Source organism: Cariama cristata, unplaced genomic scaffold (genome assembly GCF_000690535.1).
Source record: "Cariama cristata isolate BGI_N322 unplaced genomic scaffold, ASM69053v1 scaffold16951, whole genome shotgun sequence".
Taxonomy (NCBI): Eukaryota; Metazoa; Chordata; class Aves; order Cariamiformes; family Cariamidae; genus Cariama; species Cariama cristata.
The window spans coordinates 1-18,360 of NW_009601144.1; the positions used below are offsets into that span (position 1 = coordinate 1).

An 18,360-nucleotide genomic window follows, 5' to 3' on the forward strand; every position below is an offset into this window, starting at 1 on the left:
GTGAATACATGCGATCCATTTCATTTATTTGTCAAGTACTGGGGACAAAACAAACAAAAAAAGCACCTCATGCACTTACCAAAGATGATAGCTGCTCGTTACTTTGTTACCAGATACAGAGAGAACGAAGTATTGGGAAGTTTTCAGGTTCTAAAATAGCTCATTTATTGGTCAAGTACTGGGGACAAAACAACCAAAAAAAGCACCTCATGATAGCTGCTCGTTACTTTGTTACCAGATACAGAGAGAACGAAGTATTGGGAAGTTTTCAGGTTCTAAAATAGCTGCAGGAAACTTGGTCATGCTGTCACACTGTCAGCCTTTCATAGGTTTGCTTTCTGTCCTTCAGCTTTACTATCTGCCACAGGAGAACTGGTAATTTTTTTCCCCCTGTATAGAGTATTTATGTTTCTATGACAATGATAGGTTCAGGACAAACAGCCCAGAATTTGGCATATGCAGAAACAAGCGATGAGAAAAATTGTTAGCTAAATATAAAACCAAAGTAATTTCTAAATATCAGAAATGCAAAATTTGCTCTGTGACCAAATGGCGTTGCTCCCAATGTCTGCTGCACACCTTTATAATAGCAAAAGAATGCTCATTAACAAAACAATTGACAAATCTGCCAAAGCAAGTTTCATTGCTCCCATCTGTTGTCTGTAGTTGGCCCACCAGTCTCCAGAAAGACATTTTCTGCCAGGAGAGATGTATTATCCATCAAATCAATTATTTCCAAACACTAAGTAATATCTCAGGTGGCTGTCAAGTAAACGCAACAGACCTCCAGAACTGCTGCAGCTTGTTAACTTGCTTATTGGTTGAATTCAGTAGGGTCATAGGACTCCTTCATCTTAACCTCGCAAAGCACAGCTGAGAAACCAACCTCATTACTTCTCCCGCACCTTCACCTAGGCAAACTAGGCAGCTGTTCTCATTACTGAAAGGGTAACGAGGATATCCCTCCCTAAATGCAAGCATTCAACCAGAAGCAGTGCTAGTTCCTTACTATGCAGCTTTCCAGCTGTACCAGGGCCCATGGCTTCTATTAGTTACAGAACTGTGTAACTGAATCCCATAAATCCTTGCCAAGTGTCAGTATTAAAGCTGTAAAACAGACACAGATCTGCAAAAGGGCAACTGATGAGTCTTCACCCTAGCTCTTAAAGTCTTGAATATGAAGTAGGAAACACCCCAACACTGTTTCTGGTTTTGTTAACTGAGCTAACAGTGTAGTCCCTCCTTACACCTGGATTAGTAAGGATACAGGGAGGAAAGGCAAACTCCCCCTGTATTGTCCTTTGAACGAGCTCCACCTTGTGCTTCAATCTGGAACAACAGGTCCTCAACACCGAGCTGAACGACAAGTATAAAACGGTGGAAGATCTCATCGCCAAGAAGACAGAAGAGTCGGCTGATGCTAGGAGGAAAGCTGGCATGTTGCAAGATGAAGCTAAAGCCTTGTTGGCTCAAGCAAACAGCAAACTCCAGCTGCTCAAAGGTAAGGCTGTTCTGAGAAGGTAAGTCATCATAGAATATGAAACAATTTCATGCTGGTAAACAGGCTATTCATCAGCAGTAGAGAAAAAAATGGCAGTTAATTCTTTATTACTGAGGTTTTGTCTGCTTTCCTTATTGTTATGGATACAACGTAGTCTTGTGAATCAAAGATATCTATAAAAACACTGCAACTTACAAGCGAGGCACAAGCTTCTAGTATGGCACCTATCCCTGCTCCAAGAAACACTACAGGGAAGGATCATTACTGTGCTTAGGACAAGGACTAACCCATTCAAGCAAGACCCCCATTGTCAAACAATACTCTCCCCACCCCACCCTGGGAAGCTATTAAAACAAAAGGTAATCAGGATACATTAGTTCCAGTTTACAGATTAATTTAACACTTACTATTGACAATTGAAGTTGACTGAAACAGAAGGGGGCAATCTGCCCATAGCTACCAGGGAGGGAGCTAAGTTTTCCTTCTGTTTTTGCCAGGCCAGGAACTCATTCTTCCTCTTAGCTGCTCCTACAGTGACTCACTGAATAGTCTTAACCCTAACAAGCCAAAACATTTCACTGCTCTGTAAAAGCCACCATAGAGCACAGAATGACAATTATTTTCAACGTGAATCAAAGTATACTTTTGGATTTCCACTTATGGAAAATTACTTCCTTGTTTCTTTATGTCCCAATGTTAAGGAAGCAAAAAGGTGCCATTCCAGCCTTTGCCTTTGTTTTTCTTCCCTAATCAGATTCTCTTCCGCAATAAAAATAAATTTGAATAGTAGTTTTATCTGTAACTATGACGACTTACATTCCACTGTATTAAAACACCCCTAATTAAGCTGTTTTTCCCCTTCCTTTGACAGACTTGGAAAATACATATGAAAACAATCAGAAAGTTCTGGAAGACAAAGCCAAGCAGTTGGTGGAGCTGGAAGAGACAGTTCGCTCCCTCTTACAGACAATCAGCCAGAAGGTTGCTGTTTATAGCACTTGCTTATAAATGGGAGCAGGAGATGCTTGTGTTCAGGATGGGTTTTACAAGTATTACACTAGTTCTTTTTGATATTATGCTAAGACCTGACAATGTGAGCAGGTTTTATATTGACTTTAAAATCACAGAACCAAAGACAAGTAACTTTTTGATGTTGAAAATAAACAGTACTTTTGTATCACTGTATGTACCTAGTATGACTCATTAAGTTCCTTCCTATTTTCAGTAGGTAAAATGCTACATCAGCTAATCCTTTAGCAAGTCTTGTTTTTAAACTCGTCAGAGATCTAATAAAATCTTGGCTCCAACTACGTAATTCTAAGTACGAAGGGCTCCAATTACTATGAAACATAGGATGGTCACTCAGAACAAAGTTACAAGCGAATGAAGAAATACCATCCTTGTGTGGTTAGCTAGCATTTACGCCATAGTACTCAAAAAGGATTATTTACCCTCTGCATGATAACCATTTAGGCTTAACACTAGTTCCATATCAAGTGTTTCATATTCGGTGACATGTGAAGTGGAACCAGAGGTCAGCACTGAAGGGGTGAATGCAGTTTACATTTCAAGCACCAAATTTATGTGATAAACCAAGCTTGGAGGATCAAGCCTCTCTGGAAAAGGAACTACAAAAGTTCACAGGGCACTTAATGTGAATCTGTCACAGACAGCTCTAAGAACAGCCTGCACTTAACAAGACTTTTTTTCAAAGTGCAAGAGTAGCATCCAGTTTACCATACTTAAGCTCAAAGTTAGCTGTAGAACAGTGCACCTTCAGACAATTGTACAGAATTATTTACAACATTCATCAGCTACACAAATTAGTTTCCAAAACTGCAACATGCATTTACACATCCTGACTGCTAACTCTGACCTAAGGAATACATCTGCATACGTACTTTGATCAGCACCTTACTTAACCTTGACTAATGTCATCAAAAGTCAGTCAGGACAACTATAGCAGAATACATCACTACCTAAGCAAACTGAAGAGCACTATGTTTAAATAATTACCCCTAAGCTCCCTAGGTTACAAATGCTACAGCAAAAAAAATCCATCACAGGAACTGATGACCATACCAGCATCATACAGTTTCACTGCCAGTGTACTTAGCAGCTGTTAAAAAACACAATTTGCAAACTGCAACATTCAGACTTAACTGCCATCAAGATCATTGATAGATGGCTCCGTAGCTCATCTTACTTTTACCTTTAGAAACACTCTTTGTACACTTAACTAGAACAGGAATGACAGCAAGAGAAGTAACAATACAGTTATAATTTTTTACAAATGCTACAGCAAAAAAAATCCATCACAGGAATTGATGACCATACCAGCATCATACACTGTTTCACTGCCAGTGTACTTAGCAGCTGTTAAAAAACACAATTTGCAAACTGCAACATTCAGACTTAACTGCCATCAAGATCATTGATAGATGGCTCCGTAGCTCATCTTACTTTTACCTTTAGAAACACTCTTTGTACACTTAACTAGAACAGGAATGACAGCAAGAGAAGTAACAATACAGTTATAATTTTAAGGTCTTAAATTTTATTTTCACGTGTCTGGGAAACTATAGTCTCCACTATAATTTTAGTAGTATTCTCAACTAAAGTTTCCCTGACTTTCCAAATGTCATTTAACATGAACAAAATGAGACACAAGAACTTGTAACTCATGAGCCTCAAAGCTGAACTGCAGTAAGACTGCCACAAGTACTGAGGGAGGTGGAGGGAGTGGATGCAAAGCTGTTTCTGAAAGAGCAGGGCTTCTACGAAGAACTTGCAAAGCACAAGATTAACATTTACCTGCAGTGGGTAGAAGTGATTCTGAAATGCCAAGATCTACTGGAAGAATCAAGTTTTTCTTCCCTCACTATTGTCTCGCCTTTGCTTTCTCTTTAGCAACTTCCTACTAACACTTGAAAGCAGATCCACATTAATTCGCTTAACCCAGCATATCCCTGAATCAGATGATCTCATATCCTGGTGCTAAGCTTAATGAGCTGTCATGGTTTAAGCCCCATCTACATTTAAAACAGGAGTTAAAAAAACAAACCAAAATGAAGAACAGCATCACTGGTGTTTACTGATTAACTGGTATCTTAATAAAATGGTAATGCTGGCATATATTTTCATCACTCGGTATGAATAATGGATCAATACTTGAATAAGAAGCTCTAAAGAAAGGTAGAAGGATAGAACCATCTTGTCTATACACAAAACCAAGTAGCTTCTGCACCATCTTCCGAATGTGCATTTCTCATTCCATTGGCATAACGAAAAATAATATGCACCATACCAGCAGATATTAAGGTCTTCTTCAAGGCAGAAGAGCCTAACAACAAAAAACAACAACAAAAAAAGAAATGGCACCCCACAAAACAAAATGAGCTACTCGAATTGAGCATATTCCATATACACATGAGGTATATTCCAAAGATGCCATTTGTTCGTGAGTTTCTTCACATATCTGACAACCTAGACACTAAAAGGAGTAACAGGGCCAATCAGCAAACAAAACCCAAGAAGACCCTCCAGCCATGTTAAATATTTATTAAGCTCTCTCCCTACAGAAGAGACAGAAAGAGAGCACAAAATAGGAAACAGAAGAGGAGAAGGAAGGATGTCTTAATTGTGTGGAGTGCTGACACTGCAGCCCTTATGTGTGGAAAGTGCAGAACAACCCTCATGTCATAGCACTTAACAGCAAGCGCTGCTTCACTACCCAGTTTTAGCATTTCAAGTTTAAGAGAGCTGGACAATGGAAGCTTTAAAACCAAAAAAGATTAAATAGCAGCAAGATTAATTTTTCTTCAATCTTTCATTTCTCCATCAGCACTCAATTTTTCCCAATGAGTTTTCAATATAAAAACATGACGTGGAGAATCACACACACAGAGTAATTTTCTCTTTAAAAAGTCAATATAGTTTTAATTGATCTATACAAGCCCCTCTTTTCCCAACATCCTAACACTACTAGGTCAAAACAAGTTTTGGTACTTGTATGTAAGAAGTAGGTTAAATACTAAAGTTAATCCTTTCAGAAGGAAACACATTTTTGTGCGGAAGTGACAGTGGCATTTTAAGTGCCAGGGGCATTATAAGTGCCAGCATTCAACTGGTTTAGTCTATCACTACTTCAAATAAGAAAACACCAGGTATGCTGGACGCTTATCCAGAGTTTTGACCAGCACACCTGATAATCCCACGCAGCAGCAAAATGTTTGGTTTTGAAAAAGAAGAGTTCTGTCAGGCTGTTTTTCTGCAACATTCATCATGTAAATAAACATGTAATTTTAAGTATTTAATTTACAGACACTGGATAATTCCACTTGTTCCAAACTCTACTTGTTTAAATATTTGATGTTTAAAATGAAGAGATTCACTTAACTCAGTCCTAAAATCCTCAGACTCAGCCTTCCATAAGGACCCACAGTCCATTTTCAGAGATGTACTACCCATGTACAAAGATCTGCTCTTTCATTTTAGAAGTTGATAGCTTTGCCAAAAGACGCTGCTAGGTTTGCTTCCCTGAAGGCTTCTGACACTGTCTGTACAGAGAAAACACAAAAAGGTACAAGTCATTAACAGTTACCTATAATTCTAGCACGTCTGTGTAACCCTGGTGTTCAACAGTCCATTCAGAAAAACACTTACTGGATGGGCGTGGCAAACTCTGGCTACATCTTCACATGATGCTCCATATTCCATAGCAAGGGCAGCTTCATTAACCATTTCACCAGCACCCTGTAATTTAACGGTGTTTGTAATTAGCAGAAATCTTTATGCAGTTGTCCAGGTTCTCCTGAATCAGTAACAGCTTGTAAATAAGCATCTTTTGCTAAAAAAGAAAAGTTATAATACAACTAGCACTCCAGCTGTGTCTAATATAAGCCATAAGCACTTAATCTGTTTGGTGACTGTGCTCAAGCCTAGCGTAAATCCAAACTTAATTCTCAGTGAGAGTATTTGTTCTCTCATTACCGAAGAGTTGTGCAAAATCTGGGTATTTTTCCACTACAAGATACTGGTCAGATCATGGCCACATTCTCAAAGCTACAGTGTACGTTATCACTGTTGAAACCTCCCCAAAACTTCAATGCCTTCCTGGAAAGTTAAACAGATAACTAGAAAAACAAAAGTGTGTTACTACATCTGCATCCTCATTTTTATTTGTTGTATTTATGTGTATTTACTCAGAGAACATTTCTTTGAGGAGTGAAAAACAGTGAAATCTCCTGTTACGTTTTTAGCATTCAGATCCACAATCGTAAGATTTTCCCCCAGCCCTTTCCCAATGAAGAAAATCAGTCTGTTTCACACCAATAAACCTAAGTTGTGCTTCCATTAAGGCATGTTCATTTTAAAATGACTGGCATTGTGAGAGAAAATAACTACCATAACATCCTATTATGTATTCCTATCAGAAATTATAAGCATTGGATTCAGAAACAAGAAGCCTATCCACTAGCATTGGCAGTATATCCAGTCATAGGAATAAAATTTCCTTTCCAGGAGAATGGCGAGCAGTTTTAGTGTTTCTCTTAATGAAAGTTGTATACAAAGATGCATGCAAGTGTTTCTGCACACATCTTTTTTTAAAAAAAAAAAAAGGATTATTTAAAGCTAAGAAACAAAACAGAGAAAGATTTGGTCTAACTTTGGGATGTGGGGGACAGCAAAAAGAATTATACTTTTCCCAAATATAGTTTTCTGGTTTCTCATCTTTACAAAGGATTTTTAATCAAAGTTCTAAGTCACCTCAGATTTAATGACTGCAGCATAAGGTTACCAGCTTTGCTGAAGTTTGAAGTTCAGAGAGCAGAAAAAAAAAAAAAAAAAGAAAAAAACCAATGAAAAAGCCACAGTCTGTTCAGCTCCCTCGACTTCCAGAACTTCAGTGAACAATCTCTGCTGTTCTCTGGAGTACTTGGCAGTATTCATTAAAAAAAGGAAAAAAAGAAAAAATCAACTGGTCAGAGAAAGCAATTAACCATAGCAATTCTAGAGGGGGGGGGGGGGGGGAAAAAATGGCAGGGCTTAACCCCAAAAAACAAGGGGGTGAAATATATGCTGTGTCTAACACCAAAATAACAGAAAACTGGGAAGGAGGGCAGGGCTGCCGAAGAGAGCAGTAAATAAAAATGACTATGGTAGACTCAAATCTTCCTTTTTACAAGCACCACTTCTCCTAACTTGACAACTACTTTGCAATTGTGCAACACCAAATAGAACCTTAGAAGGACAAGACAGCAGCACAATTTACAATACTTACTGCGCCTAAAATGTGAGCACCCAACATCCTGTCTGTTGATTTTTGGCTAAGTATCTTCACCATGCCATCTGTGTCAGCATTTGTCTTTGCTCTGCTGTTTGCAGCAAATGGAAATTTCCCAATTTTGTATTCTATACCCTACAAAACAGGTATGTGTTACTGAGTTAACGACCAACAAGAACAATGTGACCATACAGACAATTTGGTAAGTACAAGAACAGAAGCAATACAAAAGTAAAAGACACAGAAGACACACAGAGCAATGCGTAAGAACAACCACCAAAAAGGACACAAGGGAGTATTAAAAAAATATTAATTAGCAAATGAACACAGCTTTAACTGCACAGGATAGAAATCATTAATGAGAACTGTGATCCTTGGGAGAGTGGCGTGCAGGAGGGAATCATTCAATCGTACACCCTAAGCAATAAATTCAGATGCAGAAATTCTCCTGGAAAAGGTAGCCAGATAAACTACTAGACAATCAAACCACACCCAAGGGGGAGAAACGGTTTTGTCTGAAAAGAAAACAAAGAGTACCTCTTCTTTCAACTGTTCTTCTGATTTGCCAACCCAGGCCACTTCAGGGTGAGTGTATATCACAGAAGGTACGCAGTTATAGTCAATGTGAACTGCTCCCCCAGCCATCCCTTCTACGCAAAGAATGCCTTCGTCCTCAGCTTTGTGGGCCAGCATAGGTCCAGCAACTACATCACCAATAGCATAGATGCTATCAGACCAATGAAACAGAATAAAACACCGTTTAAAAACATCCTAGCACACCTAGGCTACCATATATAATAGTTTGAAACACGTTACTGAAAACTCTAATCAAAACAGATTAAAATACTAAATTTCAAAAGAAATACAAAGTATAGAAGAGCACTTTCCACAGAATGACCACACTTCAAGAAGTACTGGTGACATGAAACACACACAGTGACTTTCAAATTAGAAAACTTCAAAGGTTGGCTAAAAATCTTTAGTTCCTCAAATAAACAGAAATCTTGAGTTTTCCTTTCAGAAAAGAAAGCTATATTCTGCAATTAAAACCAGAAAAAGTGCTTTAGTACGTTAAACTTTTTTTAAGCAGAACTCTTATTTTTAAAAGTAAAATAATATTTAGTCTTACTTACTTTGGAATTTTGGTTTGGAATCTGTTATTGACTGGGATCCTCCCCTTCTTATCAAGTTCAATTCCAATATCCTCAAGACCTAGATTTTGTGTGAAAGGACGCCTACCGATGCAAACTAGGAGCACATCACAAGTTATTACTTCTGCCTTGCCACCAGCAGCAGCTTCAACACTATAGAAAAATAAGCAGGAAAAATGCTAAGCTGTAAACTTCCAGCATTGTATTTCTCTGACTAGTATGATCCAGACGGTGACCTAGTGGCTGGATCTGGCATCAGCTTGCCCCATGCTTCTTCCTCGCAGGAGTTGAGCAGTAGAAGAGGAAAGGACAATAACTCTTCCTACATTTGTTAACAACTCTTAGATAGAGAAATTCAGGGTATATATCCACTAGCAAGTGACATGACCTGACAGGATCAAATCTGTACAGCAAAACAATTGCTGCTAAGTACTGGCTATCCAAACCACGTATATTTTGGGGTGGGGCAGGGCCATGTATTGTGAGCAAGCTTTCTTCTGGCCCAAAACCCAAATACCTGTTAGCAGCTGCCCTGCATCAGGTGCATCCCTCAAGTGCATCTTTGTCTTTAATTGCACCCAGCACAAGTTCAGTTCATGTGCTCTGAGAGTAGAAGAACCAAAGCATGGTAAGTGAAGCTAAGTAGGAAGTGTGTTCAAAAGCAACCTCCTGAACCAAAATGGAACTCTCATGTAGTCTGTTTCTACCTTTAGAGATCCAACCAGCACCAGCGTGGTATGTAAAGAAGCCCAAATCTAGGATCTTTACAATGGCAGAGGACAGACTACCCCAAGCTATGGTAATACAGCAAATACAAGTCACCATATCAAGATTCCAGTGAAAAAGACATTTAAGCTTACTTTCATTAAGTAACATTAAACATTTTCTTAAAACTCAAACTAGTTTCTGCATAGAGAATACATTAACAAGAAAAAGAACAGAAGTAATGTATACGTATGGACTTTAGAAAGCAAATCTGCTTTATATGTTTCTATATTAGCTGTTTACCTATAAGTCTTCAAAGGGCTCGAGTGTGGCCATTAAAAGATACTCTGGGGTAGTTTCATTTATTTCTGCACAAAAGCAATAAAATCTCTGCCATGCTTATTTTGAGACAAGAGGAGGTATGGACAAAAATAACCCTTCCAGTAAGTAGTCAAGAATCAATGGCTTGAAGATGACTGTATGAACAAACATGATATTTATGTTAATTATACCAGAAGCAAAGATCTTCCATGAAAAGAATGACTTAGAATTCTGTTTTATTACTGATCTCACTATAACACCACTGGTTTTATACTAGAATGCCTTCTACTCAAGCCAATGGAACTTCTCCTATATAAGCAATCTAGGACTCAATAAACCCAACATTATGAGTTATGAGCTCTGTAAGTTACAATACAGGGTAAAAATTAAATTTCACTAAAGAATTAAGTGTCATCCTAAATCCATTTCTTCCTGTTTAAAGATAATATCAGACTGTATTTTTAAATAGGTTTGATGGATTCGGAGGAAGGAGATATATATATACACGGTATTCCTTTAGTTTTATGTTAAACACTTACGCTACATCAATTTTTCCATCTGGATTCTTGGTAGCACCAGTAACTTTGGTGTTCAGTTTAAACTTAAGTCCTTGTTTCTGAAGAATACGTTGGAAGTTTTTAGAGATCTCCATGTCGATTCCCATTCCACCAACATGGCCCATGAACTCAACAGCTGTCACATCTGCACCAAGGCGCTGCCAAACTGAACCCTGCAGTCACAACAATATAGGTAAAAAGAGTTATTGAAAAGCAAACTTCAGATTTCTTTAATATTTACCACAGATTGTAAGCTTTTCAAAAGCAGGACAACACATAACAGCAAACTGATCAGTTCTTACAAATGTTACAGCATAGGATAAAAGAAGTCCAACTTTGCCCAGCCTTTCCCCAAAAAAATGGATTTATCAATGCTTCTCTGCATACCCAAAACTTCAATGATTGAATTCACAGAGCTTTTAAAGAATTAGCTAACAAAATAATTAAGTATAAATTAGGTATGTTTTAGGTTACAGGTATAGAAAAAAATCAAAATCAAAGAATCTGAATGTAGCTCAGAAAATTCAAAGGAAATTGCTTGTGGTGTTCTAATACCACTACAAATTAAGGCAAAATAATACCACATTAAGGCAATTTTATGCAATAAAACAGAACCACTGCTGCTTCTGCATGTATTTATAACCAAAACCACTATCATCACCTTCACCAACAAAACCCATACACACCCTATTTACCTGCAGCTACCCACATCCATCCAACACAGTATTTCACTTTGCCTACTCTTTTGCTGCTGAATGGTCATTAAGCTAAGCAGCCGCCAAGCAGATGTGCAAATTCTCAAGCAGCTGCAAGACCAGCAAATACACATTCTTTTTGAACCACACAGGTATGGGGCAAAAGGATTCAGACCAAGATGAACTACAAAGTCTCTGCTTCTTTGGTTGTGAGATACAATGTGTACAATCCTATCATTTAAAAATTTCTTGGAATTAACTGCTACACACAAGAATTTGTCTTGTCTTGAAATAAATTACCCTTAAAAAAGTAAGTTCTCTCTTCTATACACAGAACAGGTACAAACCTCAGCAAATGTTAACCCCCACCCCAAAACACACCTGTGAGGTCCTGTATGTTCCTCTCTCATTTCTCTGCTTAGCTAACCAGCTGCAGGAGTACTGATCCTGCAAACACTTATCCCAGTTTTTCTGGTAGAAAATGGAGCTAGCAGGCTCTGAAGTCTGAACAGTTTTGTTACAACTCACTCAACTAAACATCTGTTAAATCACAGCAACATAATCAAATATAACACAAAAAATAACACCCTGTTAGTTTATAAATTAAAGACCAAGTGGTTTAAATATCCCCTCACCAGTTCCACACCAATGACTCCTGCACCAATGACAACCATCTTTTCAGGAACTTTTTTCAGTGACAGCGCACCAGTGGATGACACGATATTATCTTCATCAATCTAATGACAAAGAAATCCACAAAGGGAGGTTGACAATCTCTTTTATACATTATGTACAAAACACAGAGAAGGTGAAGTACAACCAGAAACAAAAAAATATTACACATTAAATTATGTGGCTATAACACATTGAAAAAAAGTACCACTAAGGTTTCAAATACGTACAGTAATTCCAGGGAAGGGAGCAACTTCTGAGCCGGTGGCTACAAGTATGTTCTTTGTATTGATAACTTGTGTGCTGCCATCTTCCTTGGTTGCAGTGACTTGGTTTTTGCCAGTTATTTTTCCAAACCCAGATACATGTACAACCTTTAGTAATCAGAACACAGTAAATTCAGATTCAAATTACTTACGTAAGTTATGCTACATTTAATCTGAATCTCATTAACGCTTTAAAGAAGCTGCTAACATGTACCTTTGCATCACCTTCTAGTACAAACCACAAAGTAATTATATACTATTAAGTAAATTAAGAATGAAGTAACTGTTCATTTAAAAATTTCCCAGAGGAGAAGCACTCAAATTCTGTCCTTGCCAAGTAAGTTACTCGAATTAATTTATGTGGCAACAATATGAAGATATAAAAAAAAAATTCAGATCAGAAAAAATCATGGGTATACCTCAGTATATAATCAAAACTAACCTTGTTTTGTTTAAATAAATGAGCAATTCCACCTGTTAAAGCCTTCACTGCACCACTCTTCTGTTCCATCATCTTCTCTAGATTCAAACGGATTCCTGTAACTAAGGTAAAAAAAACCCCAAAACTTCTATTCAAGCATTGCAGTGTTTTTATTTAAAGGAACTAACTTAAACATAATTAACAGCTCTGACACAGTAAGATGTGTTGCATGGCCCTACTAAACGCTAAAGGTTACATTCAAGAACTGCTATGTTAAAAAGCAGTATTCACACTTTCCAAATATAACTTACCTACACATGATTCGGGGTTCAAGGAACAGACACACCCCTAACACTCCAACAGATAAAGGAGCTTAAGGTCAGACTTGATAATCTTTGAGGTCTCTTCCAATCATAATGATTCTATGATTCTATGATACTATTTATAAAAAAAAAAAGTTGTCTGACCAGAAAACTACAGTAGTCAGATTTAAATGATTAAACTTGCTTGTTGATGGAAACCATTTACGTTAACAGGCACTGACTCGTTACTCTTCACACTCACTTTCAATTCCTCTATTAGCGAAATCTTTTCCATGGGCCAAGTGATACAGATGCGAGTTGTTCAGCAAGGCCTAAAATAACACACACAGAAATGTGAATTGGGACATACATTCATGATTGAATTAATCATTATATTATCAGGAAAAAAAAATAAACTGATGTTATTTTCAAAATATTCTCACTATTAAGAAAGTCTGACATGTATTTTAAAAAGTGTATTTCAAATACAGAAATTGTACACAGTAGCTCTTACTGAGGTGTTTTATAGTTACATATTTAACATATATGTTAAACAGTTAAATCCACACCTATCTTTTTCTCATTTCACATTTTTCTCATTTCAGAAGTTGGAAATGACTCCATAGGACTTAAAAAAAAAAAAAAAAAGAATGGTCTTTAAGTAAGCAAAGATGATTCTGACTCACAGGAGAATTTCCTTATTAGCTCAGACAAGAGATTACTTGTCAACAAAAAGACGATACAGAAAAACTGGATGAGGAAAATCTATACTGAAATGCCCATTGAAATTCTAGCCTGTGTAGACATATGTGAGTTAAATTTTGTAGATGAGTAGTTGAGCTGAAGCTAGATGGCTTAGAGCTGGCTCCAGTCACTGGACATTCAGGATTCAAAGACAAAATTAAAATAGTTTTTGTAAGGATGTCTACAAATCAGCAGCTTGAAATGCAGAACCTCTATAACTGTACTTTGATTAGAAATAGTTAGGGAGGGAATATAGTTAGGGAGGGAACTTGGCAAGACAAATGATGGTTTTGGCTATAGCCATCCCTAACACGACATTATCGGTATATTTGCAAGAAGGATAGCAGTGCAAGTCTGCACAGACTAAAATCTAAAGCAGGGATAGTGGAAGATTCAAAGCACATTTTGAGATACCTGCATTATATACACAAGCTTGAGTAAAACTAATACTGTCAGAATAAGATCATTCCATTTTTATGAGTAAGTCTTAACAACTCTCTCTAAAATTCATTTGCCCCTTTCACATAACTGTCACAACCCTGAATCTGTAACAGCCAACAAAAATTAAAGAGACAGCCACCACGTAAGACTTCAGCAATTAGAAAGGAAAAAAACTCCATGTCCAGTGTATTATTCTGTGTGGCTTTTTGGAAAGGAATATGTGAATAATTTGTTATTGTCTCAGTGAACGCAGCCTACATATTCACTTCTTCAGAAGTTTATTACCATTCAAAAAAATTCTGGATAACATTCAAGTTTAGCCATAAGTTCAGAAGTATTTTCATAAGAACTTCAAAGGATTTAAAAAAAAAACCCACAAACTCAAGAAGTTAAATAGATCCTAGCAGAGTTCCAAACTTTCAAACATTGCGTTGATCAACACCTCATTTTTGAGTTTTGCCTCAGTATATTAAGATATTCTGAACTTCATTAGAACTATTACTAAAATATTTAGGAAAATTAATATATCATTTAAAAAACTTTGTATTTGTACTGTATTTTCTCCTCCCATGCTAACAGAACCTCTCTGAGCAAACAGATTAGAAACAGCAATACAGTTAGGAGGGATCTTGGTAAGATTATGTCTGTTACTATAGCCATTACAAACCTGGCATTACCAAAGGAAGACCCTTCACCAGCTGGGTGCTAATGAGGCAGACTCCTTTCATCTAGCGACAGCACTCTTCTTACAATGCCCTAGTTCTGAAATTACTTAAAACTGGATTGACAATGTAAAATACTAGGTTCTTCTGAATTTCTTCTTACTTCTTTCTTTCAGAGTGCATGCCTTGGACCCTCCCTTTTCTCTCCCACCTGCACCACTCCACACAAGCACTACAAGCCCCACTCTTCAGGCCATCTTTTGGTACTGGTGAGAATACTAATTTAGCTTAGATGAATATTTCAAAAGCTAATCAACTAAGCTCTTTCTACAGCCAATGGAGACATACAGCTCTCTTCATAGCATCATGCATCCAACCAAAAACAGAGTTCATGATTTTTCAGGGGTGCCTCTCTCCCTCTAATTTAGGTTTCCTTTCTCTACCTCTAGTGACACAGTTCAGCATTCCTTTAATATAAGAACATCATCTTGGACAAAACTACAGGTTTATTTTGAACAAACTGATATGAGGCGATCAAGAACTTCACATGGTACAAGAGGTACAACCATCTGACATAGCTAAGGTAGACTACAAGAGATACAACCGTTTGAACCACTGGTCATTACTGGTTACAGCATAGACTCCACAGCTCAGTAAGAAGACAGATCTATATGTACCTCTGGTTTTCATCCTCTTCCTCTCTCTCAACTAGGAAAGCCCACAAAACAGAGTTTGCAAACAAAACATTTCTATTGAGCAAATAAAATATTAACCCTTTGTGTTACTTGCATTTATTTGGATCCTCAGCTGATTTGGATTACAATTTCAATTTTTAAAGAAAGTATGTCAATCTTGAGAAACTCCTTCTTAATCTTTTTCCAAGTGATGCATAGAATATCTGTTGGTTTTAATAACAAACTATGTACACTTACCTTGGATGGAATACATCCAACATTCAAACAGGTTCCACCTAATGTTTCATTTTTTTCTACACAGACAGTCTGAGGAAAAAGAAGAGGGTTAAAAAAAGAATTTTTTAGCAATACTGTGCTACCATTTCCTTACAGGATATCTCACAAATTAGAATTGATGACAAAGATCAGGCATTTATCTAGTAACTCTTTCTCTACAAGCGGCTCATTAATTTCATTCCTAGATGTATTTTGTGGCTCAGATTTCCCCTCCCTCAATGTTTTCCTAACTTAAAAACCACAAAATGGCTCTTTGCAACAAAATTCTCTATCAGAGGACAGTCGCATTCCCCACTGCACCATTTATACTTTCATACAAGTTTAAGTTCTGTTCTTCTACTTCAAAAATCCACATAGTTGCCTCAATTAAATAGAAGACTCAGTTCTGTGAAAGATGTTTCCCTCAATTAAAAAAAAAAACCCACCCTGCAAAAAGCAAAAAAAATGTAAATCATACAAAAGACTCCTAAAAACAAGTAAATCATAATCAAACAATAGGTAAATGAACCAGCACAGGTTAAAATTGCATGAAGTAATCTTTTCTTAAAGAAAACAAAACAGAACAAAACCCTCAAACCACAGACATTTCCCTCTCTATACACGCTATCCCACAAGACCCATTGCTATAAAGTTGTGCCAATACCTATAAAGAAAAAAAAAAATCAAGTAAAGCAAAACTAAACAAAAATAAGGTCAATACCAACAGGGGTGGAAAACACTTAAACTTCTCATCGACTTGCCAACATCAAAGTATGCAAAGGAAAAAAACAACTGACAAAATTTCAAGTATAAAAGGATCACTTGAGGGGTAAAAGAGTATCCTAAACCTTTTTTATAGAAGCAAAAGAATTGGCATCTCCTTTGCAAAGTGCTTACCTGTTCAAAATAGTTCCTTGGTTTATACTCCAAGACCTCCAATCTGCTGAGAAGTGACTACCCAAGCAAAAGCCTTTCATCATTTCTTTAAATTGCTGCTTTTGTGCTAACGTAGAGGTGATGGTAACATGAAGAGGAGAATTCACCATATCAAACCACAGAAACACACCGAGACATGCTGATCCCCTATCTACCCTTCCTCCTGTTTTAAGCACATGAACGCATGAAAAATGATCCAAGGGCTTTAGAAGCTGCACTGTGGATCAAACGGCACCAGACTGCTCCTACCTTTACCTGATAAGGAGGTTCTGCCTCATCCACTTTACATCAATTTCACCAATAAGTCCAAGCAAAGTTGTTGAAAAGCCAATGCCTGGAGAATATTGTCAGCAATAAGGTGGGATGCTGTGGTGGTGATACAAGGACTTAACGCTTGTGCTAGCAGACATAGCACTAAAATTGAACGTTAAAGTTCAGTAATTCAGTAGAGCACGCTCAGGTTCTTCCACGGATGGTGTAACTATAGAATCTATCTTTTTGCCAGTCTCACAAAAACATCTCCTTACATTCCCCAAGGACAGCATAAACATTCTTCATGTTTATTCAGTGCTACAGGTGACACATGCATGCATGTCCAAGTATTTTGCCCACTCTGACTAGCTGTGAAGCAGTATAACAAAATAATTTGTTGCTATGATGAAAAACTGAATCCAGGGCACTATTAACCTCCTTGTATATGGTATCCTATTGTTAATCACAAATAAGAAGGACCTGAGGACAGTGTTGCTCCAAGAAAATCAGACATATAGTCACAAAAAATAGCTTTAGAATAAACAAACATGAACTTATGTGGCAGAAGGCCTCAATCTCAATTAAAACCTGTAGCACTGAGTACCTTTTTTCTCAGGTACTAATAGCTCAGTAACAACATACATCTAAAAGCAAGATTATTTATTGAGGAAAAAAATCCACAAACATGGATAAAGACAATTCAATTATCTGCACTAGGTCACAAGCAGATGTAAAACTTCTTAATGGAATCTCAAACATTTCTATTTTAGTACAGTTACATATTAGAAGGCTGAAAGATACCCAAAGAGACATCACTGAAACCCAGCTGTAGCAGTAATGAGCAATGAGGGACAACACTCAGAATTACAGAAAAGTGTAGGTTGAAGGGACCTCTTCTGGAGGCAATCTACCCACAAACATCACCAACATCAAAGGCATACCAGGTGGCTCAGGGCCCTTTACAGCCAAGTTCTGAAAATATCCAAGGATGAACACTACATGCTATCTGGGCCCCCATTCCAGTTCTTCACCAGAACTCCATTCATCAGCAGGAGTCCCTGTCCTTACCAGGTGGTCTAATCAACTCATTTTAGTCATGAAGTCCAGCTGTCATAATTCAGAAGCATTGGGACATATCAGCCAGCAGACCATGCATCAAGACTGCTAGCACCACCTTCTCAGATTTCAAAATAATTAAGTGAAGAATAATGCAGTGCCAAGAGAGTCTCATATTAAGGAGTGAAGGTAAAAAAAAATCCTGCTATGTATTTTTGTAAGTTTAGAAAATCTGAAATGCATTATATACATATAACTCAATTAAATGACACATCATTAGTACACATCAAATGAAAGTTGCGTCTTTCAAAAGGCAAAGACAACAGATATGAACATAAATAAAAGCAAATTAAATATCATAATATTTCTACAGATATTTTTTCATCTCACATGGCAATGGAATTCCTCTACTCACATTCAAAAAGCACATCAGTTGAATATT

General features: G+C 37.3%; 1 protein-coding gene and 1 long non-coding RNA gene across 2 annotated transcripts; one reads left to right on the top strand and one right to left on the bottom strand.

The window, feature by feature from the left end:
* Positions 1 to 1,336: 1,336 nt before the first annotated feature.
* Positions 1,337 to 2,816, top strand: LOC104169434. Its single transcript, XR_696523.1, has 2 exons — positions 1,337 to 1,501; positions 2,373 to 2,816. It is a non-coding gene; the product is annotated as an uncharacterized LOC104169434 (long non-coding RNA).
* A 2,228-nt stretch (positions 2,817 to 5,044) lies between these two features.
* On the bottom strand, positions 5,045 to 16,720 carry DLD (dihydrolipoamide dehydrogenase). The gene is made up of 12 exons (XM_009710348.1): positions 16,572 to 16,720; positions 15,657 to 15,723; positions 13,140 to 13,209; positions 12,597 to 12,697; positions 12,119 to 12,262; positions 11,852 to 11,953; positions 10,504 to 10,694; positions 8,921 to 9,091; positions 8,325 to 8,514; positions 7,785 to 7,922; positions 6,167 to 6,256; positions 5,045 to 6,060 (listed from the first exon to the last, which is right to left on the bottom strand). Exons 1-12 carry the CDS (start codon positions 16,718 to 16,720, stop codon positions 5,995 to 5,997), a joined length of 1,479 nt encoding a protein of 492 aa, XP_009708650.1. The 3' UTR covers positions 5,045 to 5,994.
* Positions 16,721 to 18,360: the final 1,640 nt, after the last annotated feature.

Bases quoted from the DNA above. Each gene is read 5' to 3' on its own strand.
- DLD (XM_009710348.1), bottom strand. From the start codon at position 16,720: ATGGTGAATTCTCCTCTTCATGTTACCATCACCTCTACGTTAGCACAA. The intron at 10,695-11,851 runs GTGAGGGGATAT...TTGTGACTGCAG, and splicing joins GAGTCATTGGTGTGGAACTG to GGTTCAGTTTGGCAGCGCCT. The intron at 6,257-7,784 runs GTAAGTATTGTA...GTTAAATTACAG, and splicing joins GTGCTCACATTTTAGGCGCA to GGTGCTGGTGAAATGGTTAA.